At 46.0% G+C, this 16484-nt stretch overlaps 1 protein-coding gene across 2 annotated transcripts in view; it reads right to left on the bottom strand.

The window, feature by feature from the left end:
• The window catches only part of PRDM16 (PR/SET domain 16), a 1067934-nt gene extending 1053337 nt beyond the window's left edge, over positions 1-14597 (bottom strand). For both annotated transcript variants that reach the window (XM_078642479.1, XM_078642478.1), the window contains exon 1: positions 14492-14597. In XM_078642479.1, coding sequence (XP_078498605.1) covers positions 14492-14528 — 37 coding nt within the window. In that variant the 5' untranslated portion in view covers positions 14529-14597. The remainder of the gene's footprint in view (positions 1-14491) is intronic.
• Positions 14598-16484: the final 1887 nt, after the last annotated feature.

Raw genomic sequence — 16484 nt, 5'->3', positions numbered from 1 at the left:
TGGCCTTAAATGTTATTCACCAGGAGTGGCTCCTCCATTAGGGCAGATGAGTATCGCCCCACTGATAAAAATACCCCAGAGAGGAAAAATAAAATGGTGATAAAGTTCATATATTACCATTTTATTTTTCACTAATCTGTATCCCGAGCTGAGTGTCAGAACGGGGTGGGGCCATCCGCTGCTGAGTAGCAACAGCAGGGAGGAGTGGTGGGCTGGGCACTTAAGTTTAAAGTGCACAAGTCACTTTGGCTGGCTGTCTTGCGACGGCCAGGCAGACATGCACACTTTAAACCTCTCTACCCACCTGTCGTAGACAGCTGGGTGGAGAGCATTTAGAGGCCTCCAATACCAGAAGGAACGCTGAGAGAGCCCTCTCCATCCAACCCTGGCTCTTCTCACATGCTGGTTAAAACCATGAGTGCAGGGTAAGGATGGGTTTGGGGGATTCGCTGGGCTGGATGAGAGAAGAACACTGGGACCGGAGCGAAGACATGCAGCAAGGTAAGTAAATTCTCTATATATATTTTTTTGGGTATTTAATTTGCTAATGTGTACTAAATCGACTACTTGCATTACATTACGCTTTTAAGGTTAAACATTTTAACTTTAAAAAGATAATGTAATGCATGTTGGAAATTTAGTTAGTTCATTGTTTGGGTGCATGCACCCCCCACTGGTGTTTGCCCGCCTCACCACTCTCCGTAGTTGGCAGCCGCCATTGATATTCACAGCTCGCTTTAGGTGATCTCTCCTGCGTTTCTGGACATAAATTGGCATTTTTAAGCGCTTTCGTTTTGAGTTTTCCTCGAAGCACTTTGGAGTGGCCCTCAGGACACAGGTCCTTTGGTAATTAAGCAATCCAATTTCATTATTATGCAGTTGCAGGCCTGATCGTGAAATCAATGAGAAAGGGAGAATAGCTCACACCTAAACATGTGTGAAACCCTGCTGGAAAACAGGAGCCACCGGAAGTGCTGCTTTTGAACCAGCAGCTTTAACAGAAAACTAATAACAAATGTGTTTTAATATTTTGCACTTTTACAATTTTAAGGAAAATAGATTTGCAAAAGAATATATGCCCGACCTTATTGACATGGCAGCATATTCGTTGTATTTTAAGCAACTCTGGGAGACTGAAAGTGCTTGAAGGGAGATTGAAGAGCAAGATTGTGTGCGGAAATTAGATCAGAAGGGCATAGGAAGTTAAACAATGCCCATTTCTGTCCTGGGCGGGGGGGTTTGGAGACAGAGAGAAAAGAAAGATTCAAAGGGTAGAAATGAAAAGACATGAGAAGAAAGAATGAAAAAAAAGAAAGGGAAGGGTCCTTTCCGTGGCTTGCCCTGCAGTCAGAAGCAGCAACAGTTGCAGGTTTCTCTCATCTGGATCCGGGTAGAGTTCCTATCAACATCCAACCTGTGGCTAGCCACAACTGTGCTCTTCTTTCAAAGTTACCTGCGAATGTGTTGCTGCCCGACAACAAAGGAACCACCTGTTTATTTACAGAGTAGTTACATCGGTCTGAAAGAATACACGGTGTGTACATTGGCACCCAGCAGGTTGAGACTCAACCTCCAACTTCGGGTTCGTTGTGTTTTGCCATGCATTCATCCATCCATCCATGTGTGTGTGTTCATTTGAACTCACATCTCAAATGACATCACTGATGACATCATCCAGTGACTGTGTTTCTGTAAAGTTTAAATATGTTTTAAATAAATAAATAAATATATATATATATATATATGTATATATATATATATATATATATATATATATATATATATATATATATATATATATATTTAAAACATTTAAACTTTACAGAAACACAGTCACTGGATGATGAAATATATATCATATATATATATATATATATATATATATATATATATATATATATATATATATATATATATATCCAAAGAAAGTTTTGGCGCTAAGCTGATCTGGCCCTTTGCAGCGGTGGGCTATATATATATATATATGCATGCCAAGGTGTATTCAGGAATGAATGGGTGTATGAGTCTCTGAATGGATGATTTAGTAGGTGCATGACTGACTGTATAGGTGAGTAAATGGGAGTGTGATTGATTCTTTGCATGACTCACTAGATGTGTAAATAACTCTGTGGGTGAGTGGCAGTGTGTGAGTGTCTCTGGGTGTATGAGTGCATATGATAGTGGCTGTATTGATGAGTGTCTGTATGTATGAGTGACTGTATGTGTGAGTGGATGTGTGTGTACTAATTGGTATTGGTGTGTCTATTGTTTTGAGAATGGTAGTCTGTTTTTTGGAGTGGGTGTATCAAAAATTAAATTAGGGTAGGGGGAGGTGCATCAGATGATCACATGGATGATGTCATCAGTGATGTTATTTGAGATGTCATCAGTGATGTCACTGACCATGCCATGAGTGACGTAATATGTGGCGTCATCAGCAGTGAATTACAGGGTTGCGAGTTATAGTTAGCTCAACTAACTATAACGGCCAAATTTCTCTGGTTTTGTACGAGTGAAATGTTCAACTAAGTATAACGTCCCTTAAACCTGTCGTTTATTTAGTGAATTTCTAAGGTTTTTTAAATGCTAATTTCTAACTATAACGTCCCTGAAACCTATGGTTTTTTCAGTGAATTTCTAAGGTTTTTTAAATTCTAATTTCTAAATATGCCTACATAGGTAGGACATGTACAGAAAGAGGAAGAAAGAAGCAACAGAAGTGCAGAAAGAGGCAGTAGAAGTCCAGAAAGAGGAAGAAAGGTGCAAAAAGAAGAAATTGAAGTACAGAAAGAAGCAACAGAGGTGCAGAAAGAGGTCTACTCCGACTGTACCTTTCCACAGACTCATACAATGTAGCCTAATCACTAGTCCTTCTTCCAAGATGTCTTAAACCTCACTTTTCTCTTGAAGGTTCACTATTCATTGACTGTTCATAATGTTAGGCCTACCAAATGTAAACCAGCAATCCTAACCATATCACTGTTATAAGTCTGACCAAGTTTGTGAAGGTATGCATGCATGTGTCTTTGCTTTTACCTGGTGACATGCTACATAAAAATAAACATTCAAAAACTTGAATATCTGTGTTTCAAACAGCATACTCTGCAAATTTGTGTACAAGAAGATGCATGCATTTCTTTCTGCTCCAAAAGGACACATGCATATTCAATAGTACATTTGAGGGGCTTTATAACACCTATACAAATATCACATGTCTGCCTGTGCAACCGATTGACAGAGCAGAACATACAAGATTTGATCACCTATAAGAGAAGCTACACGCTTTTTAAGCTATCTTCTTCAGATCCATAACACATGTGAGAATAAATGCACAAGTAGACGTATACCTCAGTCACAAGAGCATGCAGACCTTTAAACTTAACAGCTTGCACTTCCCATTTCAATATAGAAACAGGTGAGAGAAGTACAGAGAGAAGCAAGAGAAGGGTAGAAAAAACAAGGAAGATCCAGAAAGAGTATGAAATGTTCAGAGATAGGTAAGAGAAGTAAAGAAAGAGGCAACAGAAGTGTAGAAAGAGACAAGAGAAGTGCAGAAAGAGGCAAGAGGGGAGTAGAAAGAGGCAAGAGGTGTGCAGAAAGATGAAAGATAAATGCAGAAAGAGGCAAGAGAGTTGCAGAAACAGGCAAGAGAGATACACAAAGAGGGAACCAGGGTGCGGAAAAAGGCGAGGGGTGAAGAAACAGGCAAGAGAGGCACAGAAAGAGGGAACGGGGTACAGAAAGAGGCCAGAGAAGTGCTGAAAGAAGGAACGGAGGTTCACACAGAGGCAAAAGGGGTGCTGAAAGAGGCAAGAATAGTGCACGAAGAAGCAACAGGGATACAGAAAGAGGCAAGAGAACTGTAGAAAGAGAGAAGAGAGGTACAGAAGGAGGCAAGAAGGGTGCAGAAAGAGGGAAGAGGGTGCAGAAAGAAACTAAAGAAGTGCAGAAAGAAGAAACAGAGGTGCAGAAAGAGGCAAGAGGGGTGAAGAAAGAGGGAATAGGGGTGTGAAAGAGGCATGAGGGGTGCAGAAAGAAGCAATAGAGGTGCAGAAAGAAACAACAGAGGTGGAGAAAGAAGGAACATGGGTGGAGAAAGAGAAAAGAGAAGTGCAGAAACAAGCAACAGAGATGCAGAAATGGGTAAGAGGGGTGGTGAAAGAGGCAAGTGGGGCACAGAAAGAAGCAATAGAGGTGCAGAAAGAAAGAACAGAGGTGCAGAGAGAGGCGAGAAAGGTGCAGAAAGAAGGAAAAGGGTGCAGAAAGAGGCACGAGGGGTGCAAAAGAACCAAGAGAAGTACAGAAAGAAGCAACAGAGGTGCAGGAAGATGGAGGAGGGGTGCGGAAAGAGGCAAGAGAAGTGCAGAAAGAAGCATCAAACATGCAGAAAGGGGGAAGAAGGGTGGAGAAAGAGGCAAGGGGGTGCAGAAAGAAGCAAGAGAGTTGCAGAAAGATACGAAATACGTGCAGAAATAAGGAACAGAGGTGCAGAGGTGCAGAAATAAGCAAGAGAAGTGCAGAAAGAACCAACAGAGGTGCAGAAAGAGCGCTGAGGGGTAGAGAAAGAGGCAAAAGAGGTGCAGAAAGAGGCAAGAGAACTGCAAAAAAAAGAAAGGTGCGGAAAGAAGCAACAGAAATGCAGAAAGAGGCAAGAGTGGCTTCACACCATTAGTACCAATTTAATACCCACATATTTGCAATAAATAACAGGTGACCATTCTAGGTTTGCAAAGGGCCTTCCACTATGCTGTAACACTTGTTGCTGCATTTTTGGTAAGGTTTGCACCGTTTGAGGTAGAAACAAGGCTTTTTGTTCAAATCTGCACATTAGGCAGCAGATGATGGATTATGTGGCTAATGCGGAAATTTTATAATTATGCAAAACTAGGTGCAGCCTAACAGTCGCATAATTCCAGTGGCCCTACTCTTACTTCTGACTAGGTCCACAAGTGCTCCTCAGTGATTCCTTCTTTTTTTAGTCTCACTGAGTTCATAGTTTAGCTTCTGTGGAAACGAGGAAGACTAAACCTGAGGTTACCACTTCACAACAAAGACTACCATACCACATAATTACTCTCCATAACACATAATACTACTCTACATAATTTCTATATACTGAATACCATATACTTTCAATCCACATAATTTCACTGCACAACATACCACATAACTCCACTACACACAACATACATCCATTTCACTCCCAAAAACATTAGTATAAAACTTTTACATTTACGCCAATAGCACTAACTCTTGAAAATGCAAAACCTATTTAGTTGCAAATGCTTCTTTAACCAGTAGCCGCGTTTGCAGAGTGGTGGAGAAAGGGTGCTGGGCCTCTGACCAGCGCTCAGGAATTCCCCTGAGTAGGACTTACAGGAGGTACCAGGAGGGCTTCTTGGCCCCCAAAGTCCCTCAGGAGTAAAGTGGACTTCATCCCCCATTCCGTAGTATGCCAGGAGGCGCATTCGCAGAGTAGTAGAGAAAGGGGGCGTGGCCTCTGAAGGCCTCTTAGCAATCCCACTGTGTGGGACATATTGGAGGTAACAGGTGGGGTAGTCAGCCCCAAGAACATCTTTGGAGGCCAACTACCCCTCCTATTACCTCCAGTAAGTCCCACACAGCAGGATTGCTAAGTTCTCAAGCAGGCCACGCCCCCTTGCCCACCACTCTGCAAACACTCCACCTGGCGTGCTTTTGGATGGGGATTGAATTCCCCTTCTCTTGTGGGGGTTCTTAGGGGCCAACTAGCCTACCTGATACCTCCAGTAAGCCCTAGATAGTGGGACTGCTGAGAGGTTGACACAGGCCACGCCCCCTGTCTCCACCACTCTGCAAATGCGCCTCCTGGTGCGCTCTTGGTGTGGGAATGAAGTCCCCTTGCCTTCTGAGGGTCCATGGGGGGCAAATAGCCCTCCTGTTATCTCTAGTACGCCACACACAGCTGGATTGCTAAGAGTGGTCGAAGGCCCACCTTCTTTTTACACCACTCTGCAAACACGTCTCTTGGCGCACTGCTGCTCGGGGGCAGGAGTCCACTTTAGTCCTGAGGTCTTCAGGACACAAGAGGACCTCATTGCCCCACCATCAGTGCGCCAAGAGGCACGTTTGCAGAGTGGTGTAAAAAGGGACGTGGCCTCAGACCATCTCTCAGCAATCCCACTGTGTGGGGATTACTGGAGGTACCTGGTGGGCTAGTTGGACCCTTATGGATCTAGGGGACGTAATCCCCCAACCCAGAACACACCAGGAGATGTGTTTGCATAGTGGTTTGGGTAAGGGTTGGGGCCTCCGGCGAGATGCTGGCATCTCCTTTTTTTATTACTAGAAGGGGGGATGTCTGCCCCCCCTTCTCTTATCACTTATTGGGCCCTGGGGACCCCATCCCCTAGAGCCTTTGCCATTTAAAGTTTTTTTTTATCATAAAAAATGGGAAGGGGGCCGCATGACCCCCCTCCCGAGGCCGATTTCGCCCTGGGGTCTCCATCCCCGGGGCATGGCCACTTGTTTTTAATTAAAAAATATACATTCAAAGGAGGTGGCCGCGTGGCCCTCCTCCTGAGGCCTTTTTAAGTCCCGGGGATCCCATTACCAGTGCTGTGTCTCTTATGTTATTTTTTTATTAAATCTTTACAGGTGGGGGCCTCATGGCCCCCCTTCCCTGGGCCACTTTTGGCCCTGGGGACCTCATCCCCTGGGGCTTGGGCAGCCTTTATTTTTTTTTAATTTTGGAGGGTGGCCGTGTGCCCCCCCTTTGTTTTCTTTCAATTAAGTCCCACCTCCCCTTGTTCATTTTTGGCCCATCCCCTGGGGCCTGGCCTCACTGCTGGGGACCATGGGGAGCCCCAATGCCCCTGCAATCCCTGTATTGCTTTTCAATAAGGGGAGCTGCTGACATGCAGCTTCCCCTGTCCAAAAGCAACTCTGCTTTGCTTAGTGGAAGCGAGAGCAGGTTTCCTGTCCCTCCTGCCCTGTCATTGCAAACTGCAATGTCCCAGGGATGAGCACCCTGAGACATTGCTGGAGCCAGCCCTCGAGTGGCGGTCCCCAGGGCCATTGAAGGCACCAGGAGGGCACCTCTCCCAATGTGAATATAGCCCCTGGGAGGTGGTGGTCCCCTGGGACGGCAGGCCGCTTGGATCCCTGCCCTTAATTAACATTGCCCCAGGTAGTTGGTGGTCCCCGGGCAGTTTGGGGAGGGGCAGGAGCCCCCCCCCCCCCACTTATTACTTTTAAATTGAGCCCCGGGGAGGTGGCGGTGTCCAGGGCCCATCATCATAAATGTCCCCGCTCTACGAATCACCCTGGAACTTTCAAAACAGTAGCTGACCTGAGTGAACCCCTAGTTCTGAAAATTTCATGAAGATTTGTCAAACAGCGCCAAAGATATTGGCATAAGAATAAATGCTTTTTGAATAGAAACGAGGTCCTAACTATAACTACCTACTGGTGACTGCCATTAGTTAACATAAATATATTTATATATATATATATATATATATATATATATATATATATATATATATATATATATATATATATGTGTGTGTGTGTGTGTGTGTGTGTGTGTGTGTGTGTGTGTGTAAATAAAGACACACTCTTACCTCGACTATACTTACCTTTCTTTGTAAAGACGTGCATTATAAAGGCATATTCATTGAAAAGACTTGCTCTGTCTCCCCTACCTGTGATTGTACATGTCTCTATGTAAGTGAGACTGTTTATATTAATTGCAAGATTAAGGTGCAGGAATACACAGACCAGACTACAGGTAGGTGTTGAGTGTGTGCGCCTGTGTAAAGAAGTGTGTTGCATGACTAGGGTGTGTGCGTGACACACACATACTCCCCATTCCAGAGAGTGATATCTCACTCACCTTTTCTCTCCCAAATCCCTGTGCACTGCATATGTGACCCCTCCCCCAATGGACCTGACCAATAAAAGGGCACAGTGCAGACCCATCTCTGACCCTAGGCTGACAATCTCTAAAGCCTGGTACATGGCTGGGCGAGGGGGCGGAGCTGTACACAGGGGTCATTCTCCCTGGCCACCGACGGAAGGGGCTGGCTTTTACCCAACCTCCAAACTGGCAACAAAGTGTTCACAAGTATCAGGGGGCTTTGTCGTGACAAGCAGCCTCCCGCTCCCTCTCTGTCATATCCTTAGCATGCTACCCACACAACCAACCCTCAGGTATCTTTTCAATATTATCGTGTCTCTGCAACAGGAGTTCCCAGAAGCCATTGGCCACCAAACACTGTGCCTCAAATGCTGCGAGCACTGTTCAAACACTGCCACCCGAATCAGCATGCTAGCCTTCTTACAGATTTCATGTTACTCCTCTGTTGTTTTGTGTTGCATGTTTTAACCGACTGAGTATGAGCAACCTAGAAGAATTTAATACCTATCTAATTCACCTTCTTTATGGAAACAGGCGTGGAGGGGAATGCAGATATCCAAGAGGTTTTTTTTAAGAGACCCTAGTATGTGCTGTAGAGCTGCCAAAAGTTGTAATTGTATGTAGGTACTTCTGAGCAGTGGGAGTAAAACACATCCCACTTTTATTGTTGGGTGTGCGTTAGAGAGAGAGAGAGACAGACAGAGAGAGAAACAGACAGTCAGACAGCGAGGGAGAGATAGAGACACTATGTACATGCCTGTGTGAGAGAGAGCACATATGTGTGTGGCAACATGTGGGCTGCGACAACTGAAAAGGGTGTGTGTTGTGCGAGCTAGAGAGAGAAAGCATGTGTAGGTCTGGTGTGTGGGAGAGAGGGTGCGTGCTTGTGTGAGTGTGGGCTAGGAAGCGTACAATTGTAGTGTGTTTTTCCGGTTGCACACTCATTCTATACATTCATGCACACATGCATATGTTTTGGGACTACAGAGTTTTTTTTTCAGGAAGCAACAGTGGAAGTGTATTTGCCAGTTGGCTTGCATTGCACTGGTGTCTTTTCAGGAGTAAGAAAGTGCAATTAAAAAAGCAGGGAAATGTCATCAAATACATTTAAAACAAAATGAGTCTGTACACACAAGCGGACACACATGCAGAGGCATGCACACTAACACTGTCAGGCTCTTACCTTTCCATTTTGAATCTGTAAATATGTGTTCCTGTGTTCTACTACCACACACCCACACAAACACTCTAGTCTAGCTATCTATACTGTCTATAATCTCCACCTAAATATTTTTACTGCTTCGCAGTGAAAATAAATGTGGCCCAATAATAAGGTATTTAGAGAAACTGTACTAATAAACGCATGTTCACACATTCATTAATACAGTGCAAAGGTTAAATTCGAGTTTGTTGCCACAGTACAGCAAAGCTGACATGAGAAAATACTTTTTGGTGCCTCACCCATGGTATGTAACAATTCATTTGCAAAGGAAAACAATTTTCCTTATAGTCCTGGGGTGTCTACAGTGTTGTTTGATCATGTGCACATGGCCGATGACTAAAATCAATATCCATTATTACAGTGCCTGCAGACATAAGTGCTTGCATTCAACAAATACAACTTCAAAAGTTGTGAAGAAAAAAAGTTGAGATGGTGCATGTAAAACACCTATTGCGGTAGATAGGGCATGGTTGGCAGTTGCATTTTGGCCCTTTGTGCATAATGAAGTTACACTTTGACGCTTACAGGATTTATGTTTGCAGGTTGGCTTACGTCTAATTTGTAGTTGCGGTTTGGATATGGGTGTTTTGCAGATTCAGTATGTGTCCTCTTGTAGTAGCAATTCGTCAGTTGTGTGGTTTGTATCCATTACCAGTTGCATGGGTGCAGTTTAATCTCTGTGCATCTTGTGGTTGCAGTCTGGCCCCTGTGCGTGCTTTAGACGAAGCCTGGACTATGTTTGTTTTGCGTAATTTGCCGTACCCTGCAGCTTGGCTGTTGTCATTTGTCACATGCATGCTTTATGTTTGAGATATAACCTTTGTGCATTTTGTGGATGAATTCTACTCCCTACGGTTTGAAGTTATATTTTGGCACCTGTGTCTGGTGTGCAGTTTGGCCTGGTAACTAGTGCAGTTTATGGTTTCAGTTTGGCCCCTGTGTGGTTTGCAGTTGCAGTTTAGCCTCTGCTTTGTTTGTATTTGCTGCCCTTCTCCCCTGGAGCGGTTTCCAGTTGCTGTTCGGCCGTGGTGTGCTTTGTGCCTTCAGTTTGCTCCTCCCACCGGTGAGGTTTGCAATTGCAGTTTGGCCCTCGTAGGCTTAGTGTTTGCATTTCACTCTCTACCTCCCCCCACGAGGCTTGCAGTTGAAGTTTGGCCCTCGTGTGGCTTGCAGTTGAAGTTTGCTCTCCGTGCGGTCTGTGGTTTCAGTTTTGTCCACTGTGGACCCAAGCAGATTGAGTCCAGCAATGCGACCGGTTCCCAGGAGGGCCTGGCCTTCGCTCGGCCATGATGCCAAATGACAGGCAATTTATGCAACACGCCTGTGCCTCTTTCAACGGCACACTGCCTCTGCAAAGCTGCACACGAGCTGCGCCTTTCGACAAGATCTGAGCCCAATTTAAACTCTCAGTAAAAGATTTGCACCGAGCACGTGCGCACGCATACACATTTAACGCTTGCACGGTAATGTAATGAAGTCACTGGCTACAAAAATGAAAATAAACAAAGCGAATGCGCGCTCAGGCACACGCAGCGCACCGACTGCTTCCAAAGGTATGCTCAGGGGAAGTGCGGAAACACTAGCCGGGGGCTACTGTTTTGAACTGTGACCCCGAAAATCCTACTCGCCAACCCCATAAACTGCCGGGCCCTGCCTTATATACAACACCTGATGTTAATCAATGTTGGGGGCTGCAAGCGCCCGAGGCACGCATTAGAAGTCACTTCCAACAACACAGAGAATTCAACTCTATTTTTTTTGTGTGTGTGCAATTTACAGCAGTATATTAAGTAACGCACGTGACGTCCATTCGGACCGGCGGATTTTCACCCAGCAAAGCGCTCGCGGTAGTCCGAACGCGCGCAGGAGGCTCGCGGATCTACAGAAAGTGAATCTACAATTTGTCCCACAACAATATTTTGGCCTGCTCTAAATAACAGGCATTTTCGGCTTCTCATGATGTAGTTTCCTTATCAAACACAGCTACACTATATGCTTTCCTGAGTTTCAAACCTTAGATTATATTTTCTCACGGATGAAGGGCCTGTGTTGAAAAAATATATGCTACCGCGCAATTATAACCAGCGAATCCTCCAAGATTAAAAGTTTCAAAAGCCAACGGGCCATGATTTTGCATCGACCACGTGGAGGTGATAAAGGTTTTCTTGAAGACAAACCCCCCAAAAAAAAGAAAAAAAAAGAATCATGCCCGGTATAAATTACACACGACTTCAAGGTCACATAACAAATCAGTTACCATAAAGCCTACAAACACGCTAGGACTGTTCACGTTGCCGGCAAGACGCGGCTTCACAAACTCGACGTAGATGATAGACAAACTAACATTTATGAAGGTTGTCTAAGCGTGTGAGTGTGCTTGCAGGAAAATAAACATGAATGTAAGCATATATGTACACACATATATAACTATATACATAGACACATGCCTGCAACCCTAAATTGCATCAATGGGTATGCACGTTAAAAGTCGTGTGAAAAACAGATGTGTAAAGCAATGCATTTCGAAAATTAACTTTTTTATTCTATGTTTTTTGCGACTCGTACTTTTTCAAATATTGAATTTTCAAGAAAACTACTGTTTTTGAAATGATAACCGGATTCAAGAAGAATGAAACCATGCCTATCAGTTTTTGAACAGCTGGGTATCACATATTTTAAAGTTTTTTTTCGGTCCCGGTTTCTTTCTAGCTTGTGAAAACAGAAAGCTCTCTGCAGAACAAGACACACGATCAGCCCCCACAATGTTTGTTGCATTACAATTCGGCCTGGAATCGGACGTGAGTGGTCGGGCCATTACGCGGTTGGCCCGGGCTTTTGATTACAAGTGTGAACGCACAGATGAATAACGTTTCAGCAGCTGGATTCAGTGTGTACACCGTGTGTGCGGCGAAGTGGCCTTTCATTTCAGAGCCAATTGGCGCTCCGAGGTCTGAGGGAGCTCCCTGGTTTGCCAGCTGATGCCCTCTTCCCGCACCAGGGGCAAGGTCAGCCCTGTGATGACCCTGGGTGTAATGCTGCAGCCGGGCAAGGAGTGTGGGTTGTAATGGGAAAGAAACGTGCTTGTAAGGCGGACCAGCCATTACCGATTGTAGTTAAAACAATAAGACATTATTTAGAACAAAATCGTACACTTTAGTATTAAGGTTCACTCTATGAGAAAATAAGATTCTGACCGAAAATTGAGTGAAAAGGTTAAACAAAACTGTAGACAAGCGGTCCTGTTGTGTGCGCTCAAGCAAACTGAAAGAGAAACTGAAAGCTTTAAGACGCAAGCTCTCGAGTCCTGGGGAAGCGTCCCACGTACCCAACCACAGAGGAACACACGTGTACCCCCATGCATGTGCACAGTTCAGTCTGTCAACAGCATCCCGTGGAAAGAAAACAAGAAAATACAAAAATCAACCGCACCCCCAGCCGGCAACAAAACCACGCCGTGGATCGGAACCTGAGAAAGGGAAAAGAAACATCGCAAACAAAACAGTCCCCTCGATTACAAGTAGGAAAAAAAACAGTGTCATATGCGCGTCTGATGGAATGTAACACCCCCCCCCCCCAAAAAAAAATGCTTTCCTTTATTATTGCCCTAAAAAGTGAATCGTGTCAGTCAGGTATGATCCCACTTTCTCGAGTGCGAACCTCTGTTCAATGTGTCTGAGAAAATCGTGTTTTAAGAATGAAATGATTGTATTGAAATACTATTTTCAGGCTGTCTGTCCCCAGCGACTGTCTCTCTCATTCCGATTTGGCGCTCACTCTCGTTGCTGTCTCTGTATCTGTGTGTCACTCTTACTACACCAGACACTGCCCCAGTCCCCCAGGCTGCCTCACGCGCTGTCTCTGCCCCTCCTTGTCTCTCTCAGTCTCCCTCCCTGTATCACTCACTCTTCCTTCGTCCCACTCTCTCTTTTCTTCTGGTGTCTCTGCTGTAATCTCTCTCATTGTCGCCCTCCCCCCCTTCCCCCGTCTTCTTGATTTGCATCGCTGTCTAAATGCCGCATAAGCACGCTCTCTCCCTTCATTTATTTATTTCGCCTCTTCTTACCCTATCTGTCTATATATTCTTCTCTCCCACCACTCTCTTATGCTCTCATTTTGGGTGTCTCTTTCCATCTCACTCCACTCCTCTCAGCTGTTTTACTGTGTACAGTTCTCTGCGGCTACCACGCCCCCTTCTATGTTCCTGCAGCCTGCCTGTGCACTCTCTCTCTCCCTGGCAGTCTCTCCCCTGCCCATGTCTCCCTCCTTGCCTCGGATCTGTAGCTGTTGTAGGCCTGTCTCCCTCTGTCTCCTCCCCCTCTTCAACGCCTCACGCTCATTCCTCTGCTCTCCCCTGTCACTGCCACCAGTCTGTGCCTGTCTATTTCTCTGTCTGCTCTCTCTTCACTCAAGTTCATTCCTTTACTGGCTGTCTCTTTCCTGTCGTTATCTCTATGTCACTCTCTTATTCTTTTCAATGCCCCCTCTCATTTCTGTCTCACAGCTTCACAGTCACTCCCTGTCTTTCCCATGCCGCTGCCTCTTTGCCTGTCTTTTCGTGTCTCTTAAGTCTCTTCTGGCTCCTTCCTCGCTCTCTCTCGGCTCGCTCTCTCTCCTTGCTGCCTGTCTCTCTCCCCCATCTGCTCCGGCTCTGTTTTCTTCTCTCTTGCCCCTGTCACTGCCCCATTGCCCGTCTTTTCTCTCATTTCTAAAGCGCTCCCTCGCCTCTGTCGCTCCTCTCTCTCTCTCTCTCTCTCCCTTCTGCTGCATCTCACCCTCTGCCATCCTGCCCCTGTCGCACAGCGTGTCTCTTCTCCTGTCCGAATCCCCCTCTCTCGCCTCTGTCTCTCATCTGTCTCTCCCCGTCTCACCCTCTGTCTGTCTCTCTCTCTCTCATCTGCTCCAGTTCCTTCCTCCGCGCTCTCCCCTTTGCCTCTCCTGGGCAGAGCTCGAGCGCCCACTATTTCTAAAGCATGGAACATTATTTCACAAGACTTGGAACAGCGCAATAAAAAAAGTTCCCCTGCCTTCCGTCAACTTTCAAATAACTTTCGCCTATACAGATATTCCCCATTCTCTCCTCGCCTCAGCTGCGGACCGGGGCGTCCGGGGGTCCCCTAAATGCTCACCCCTAAAAACACAGCCAGGAATCCTCTGCAGGGCTCGCGGGCAGCGTCCCCGAGCCTGCAGCGCGTGCATGTGTGTGCCCAGCTCTCGGCAGCGCCAGGGCACCGGTGATCATCTGCCTGGGGGTCCGCCAGACCTGGGGGGGGGGCTGCACGCCTCCTCCTCAGGTCAGGCCCCCTGGCCAGCCGCTGCCCCCCGGGGGTCAGGTTCAAAGGCAGAAGCAGAGGGAAAGAAGAAAGACTTACTTTTCGCCAGCTTCCTCGCCCGCGCCTTGGATCGCATGTCGCCGGCTGGTGTGGATGCCTCTCCGCCTCCTCGAGCCCAGAAGCAGCTAATACACTATCTTCATCTCCCCAGCATTGTCAGTTTGGACACCTTCGCACATGCGCACCAGAGCCCTTCCATCTGACACCCTCGACAGGGCCAAAAAAACTTTCCAGTGTATTCATCAGCGCCACTTTCCCCGCTCTGTCCTATCCTCTTCTCCTGAACACTCATCTCCCCCGCCCCCTCCCCCTTCTCCTCAGCACCATCTCAGGCCGGCGTGCTGTTTCTCTCCCCTGCGCTGCCCCTTTAAGAGAAACTCGGCGCTCTGTGTGTGCGGCACAGCCTGCGCGCTCCGGCCAGCCACTGGACACTCTGTCCGGACCGAGGCACCTCTGCAGGAAGGTGACTATGCTGATGACTGTAGGGATGCGCGTCTGGCGCGGAGGATGCTACGCGTTTACACTTGGTCTTGTTTGCATGAATCTTTCACTCAGGATATTTATATTTATTTATGCATGGTAAGCGTGTGCATATATGGGAATGTGGTGTATGCATGAAAATATTACCTTGCAGAGAGGTGGCCAGCTTGCATCCGCTCATGTGTATTTGATGTTTTACATCATAATTTTATTATTCTCACCAATTTTTGAAACATATATATGTTTAATATAAAATTGAGCTTAATGTCAAAGTGAGTGAATTGCATGATATATATATATATATATATATATATATATATATATATATATATATGTATATATATATTATATATATATATATATATATATATATATATATATATATATATATATATATATATATATATATATATATATATATAAGCATTCCATTTTACTTTGACATTGAGATTAATGTTATGTGTGTTAGTATGGCAGGATCACAGTTTTAAATGTTACTATTATATTTATCTAAATTAATTTGATGGATAGATACATTGAGAGATGGATAGCCAGACACATGGACCGATTGACAGACAGACAGATTGATAGACAGACAGATAGATAGATAGATAGATAGATAGATAGATAGATAGATAGATAGATAGATAGATAGATAGATAGATAGATAGATAGATAGATAGATAGATAGATAGATAGATAGACTTGTTTTTCCACCATGCACCGTGTTGTGAGGCTTCTCAAGGTCTGTCTGAACTGACACCTGCAGCATTCGCGCTGGCCTCTCAGCTCCTGTGAGGTGTCAGTGACACCTGGACAGATGTTGTGGAAAGCACAGGGCACGGCTGCAGTGCTGTCTCCTGCTGTGCTGGATGGTGTAAGCTCTGTGAGTTCGCCCTGCTGATGCCCCTATGTGCTAAGGGCATGCCTGCTCCGAGCCCAGCGCTGCCCCACATCAGGACACGGTGGGCAGAGAGCTGGCAAGCCCTGCCTGGAAGGCGACCTCTTGTGTTGGGCAAGTAGCTGGCTCGGACCTGTGGCCAGCATGCTTTTCGGACCGGTCACTGCTCGCGCCTGCCCCCTGACCTCAATTAATTAGATACCACGGATTTAGCTCGCAGATCAAAGCCTGAACGGGTCCCTGGGGGTTAACCAGACTGATTTAACACCGGCTGGGCGCGGGGTCCATTCTCTCCACAATGAGCTACCTCTTTTGCCCAGGGGCTCATGCACGCACTCAGACATATAAGAGAGGGGGCGCCGGACACTTGGCATGTAGTCTCGGCGAGGTCAATGTTCAGCTGCCAGTGCCCGAGCCCGAGTCCTTGGCGCATCTACAGAGGGCAGAGGGCAGGTAAGGTTCGTCCCTTTGCCGCATTTTATGTGTGCGCCTGCTCTCTCGCGTGCGCCTTTGCGCGTTTATGTGGACTTCACAGCGCATGCTACCTTTCCAGGGTACACACTGCCCAGCTCGTCCGACCCACACATGGTCCCCACGACCACTGACCGCATCTATCAGTGACTCTCGCCTTTTTTCTGCTCCCTTAGGTGA

Source organism: Lissotriton helveticus, chromosome 5_1, assembly GCF_964261635.1.
Source record: "Lissotriton helveticus chromosome 5_1, aLisHel1.1, whole genome shotgun sequence".
Lineage (NCBI taxonomy): Eukaryota > Metazoa > Chordata > Amphibia > Caudata > Salamandridae > Lissotriton > Lissotriton helveticus.
This window is presented reverse-complemented; position numbering and strand designations above follow the sequence as displayed.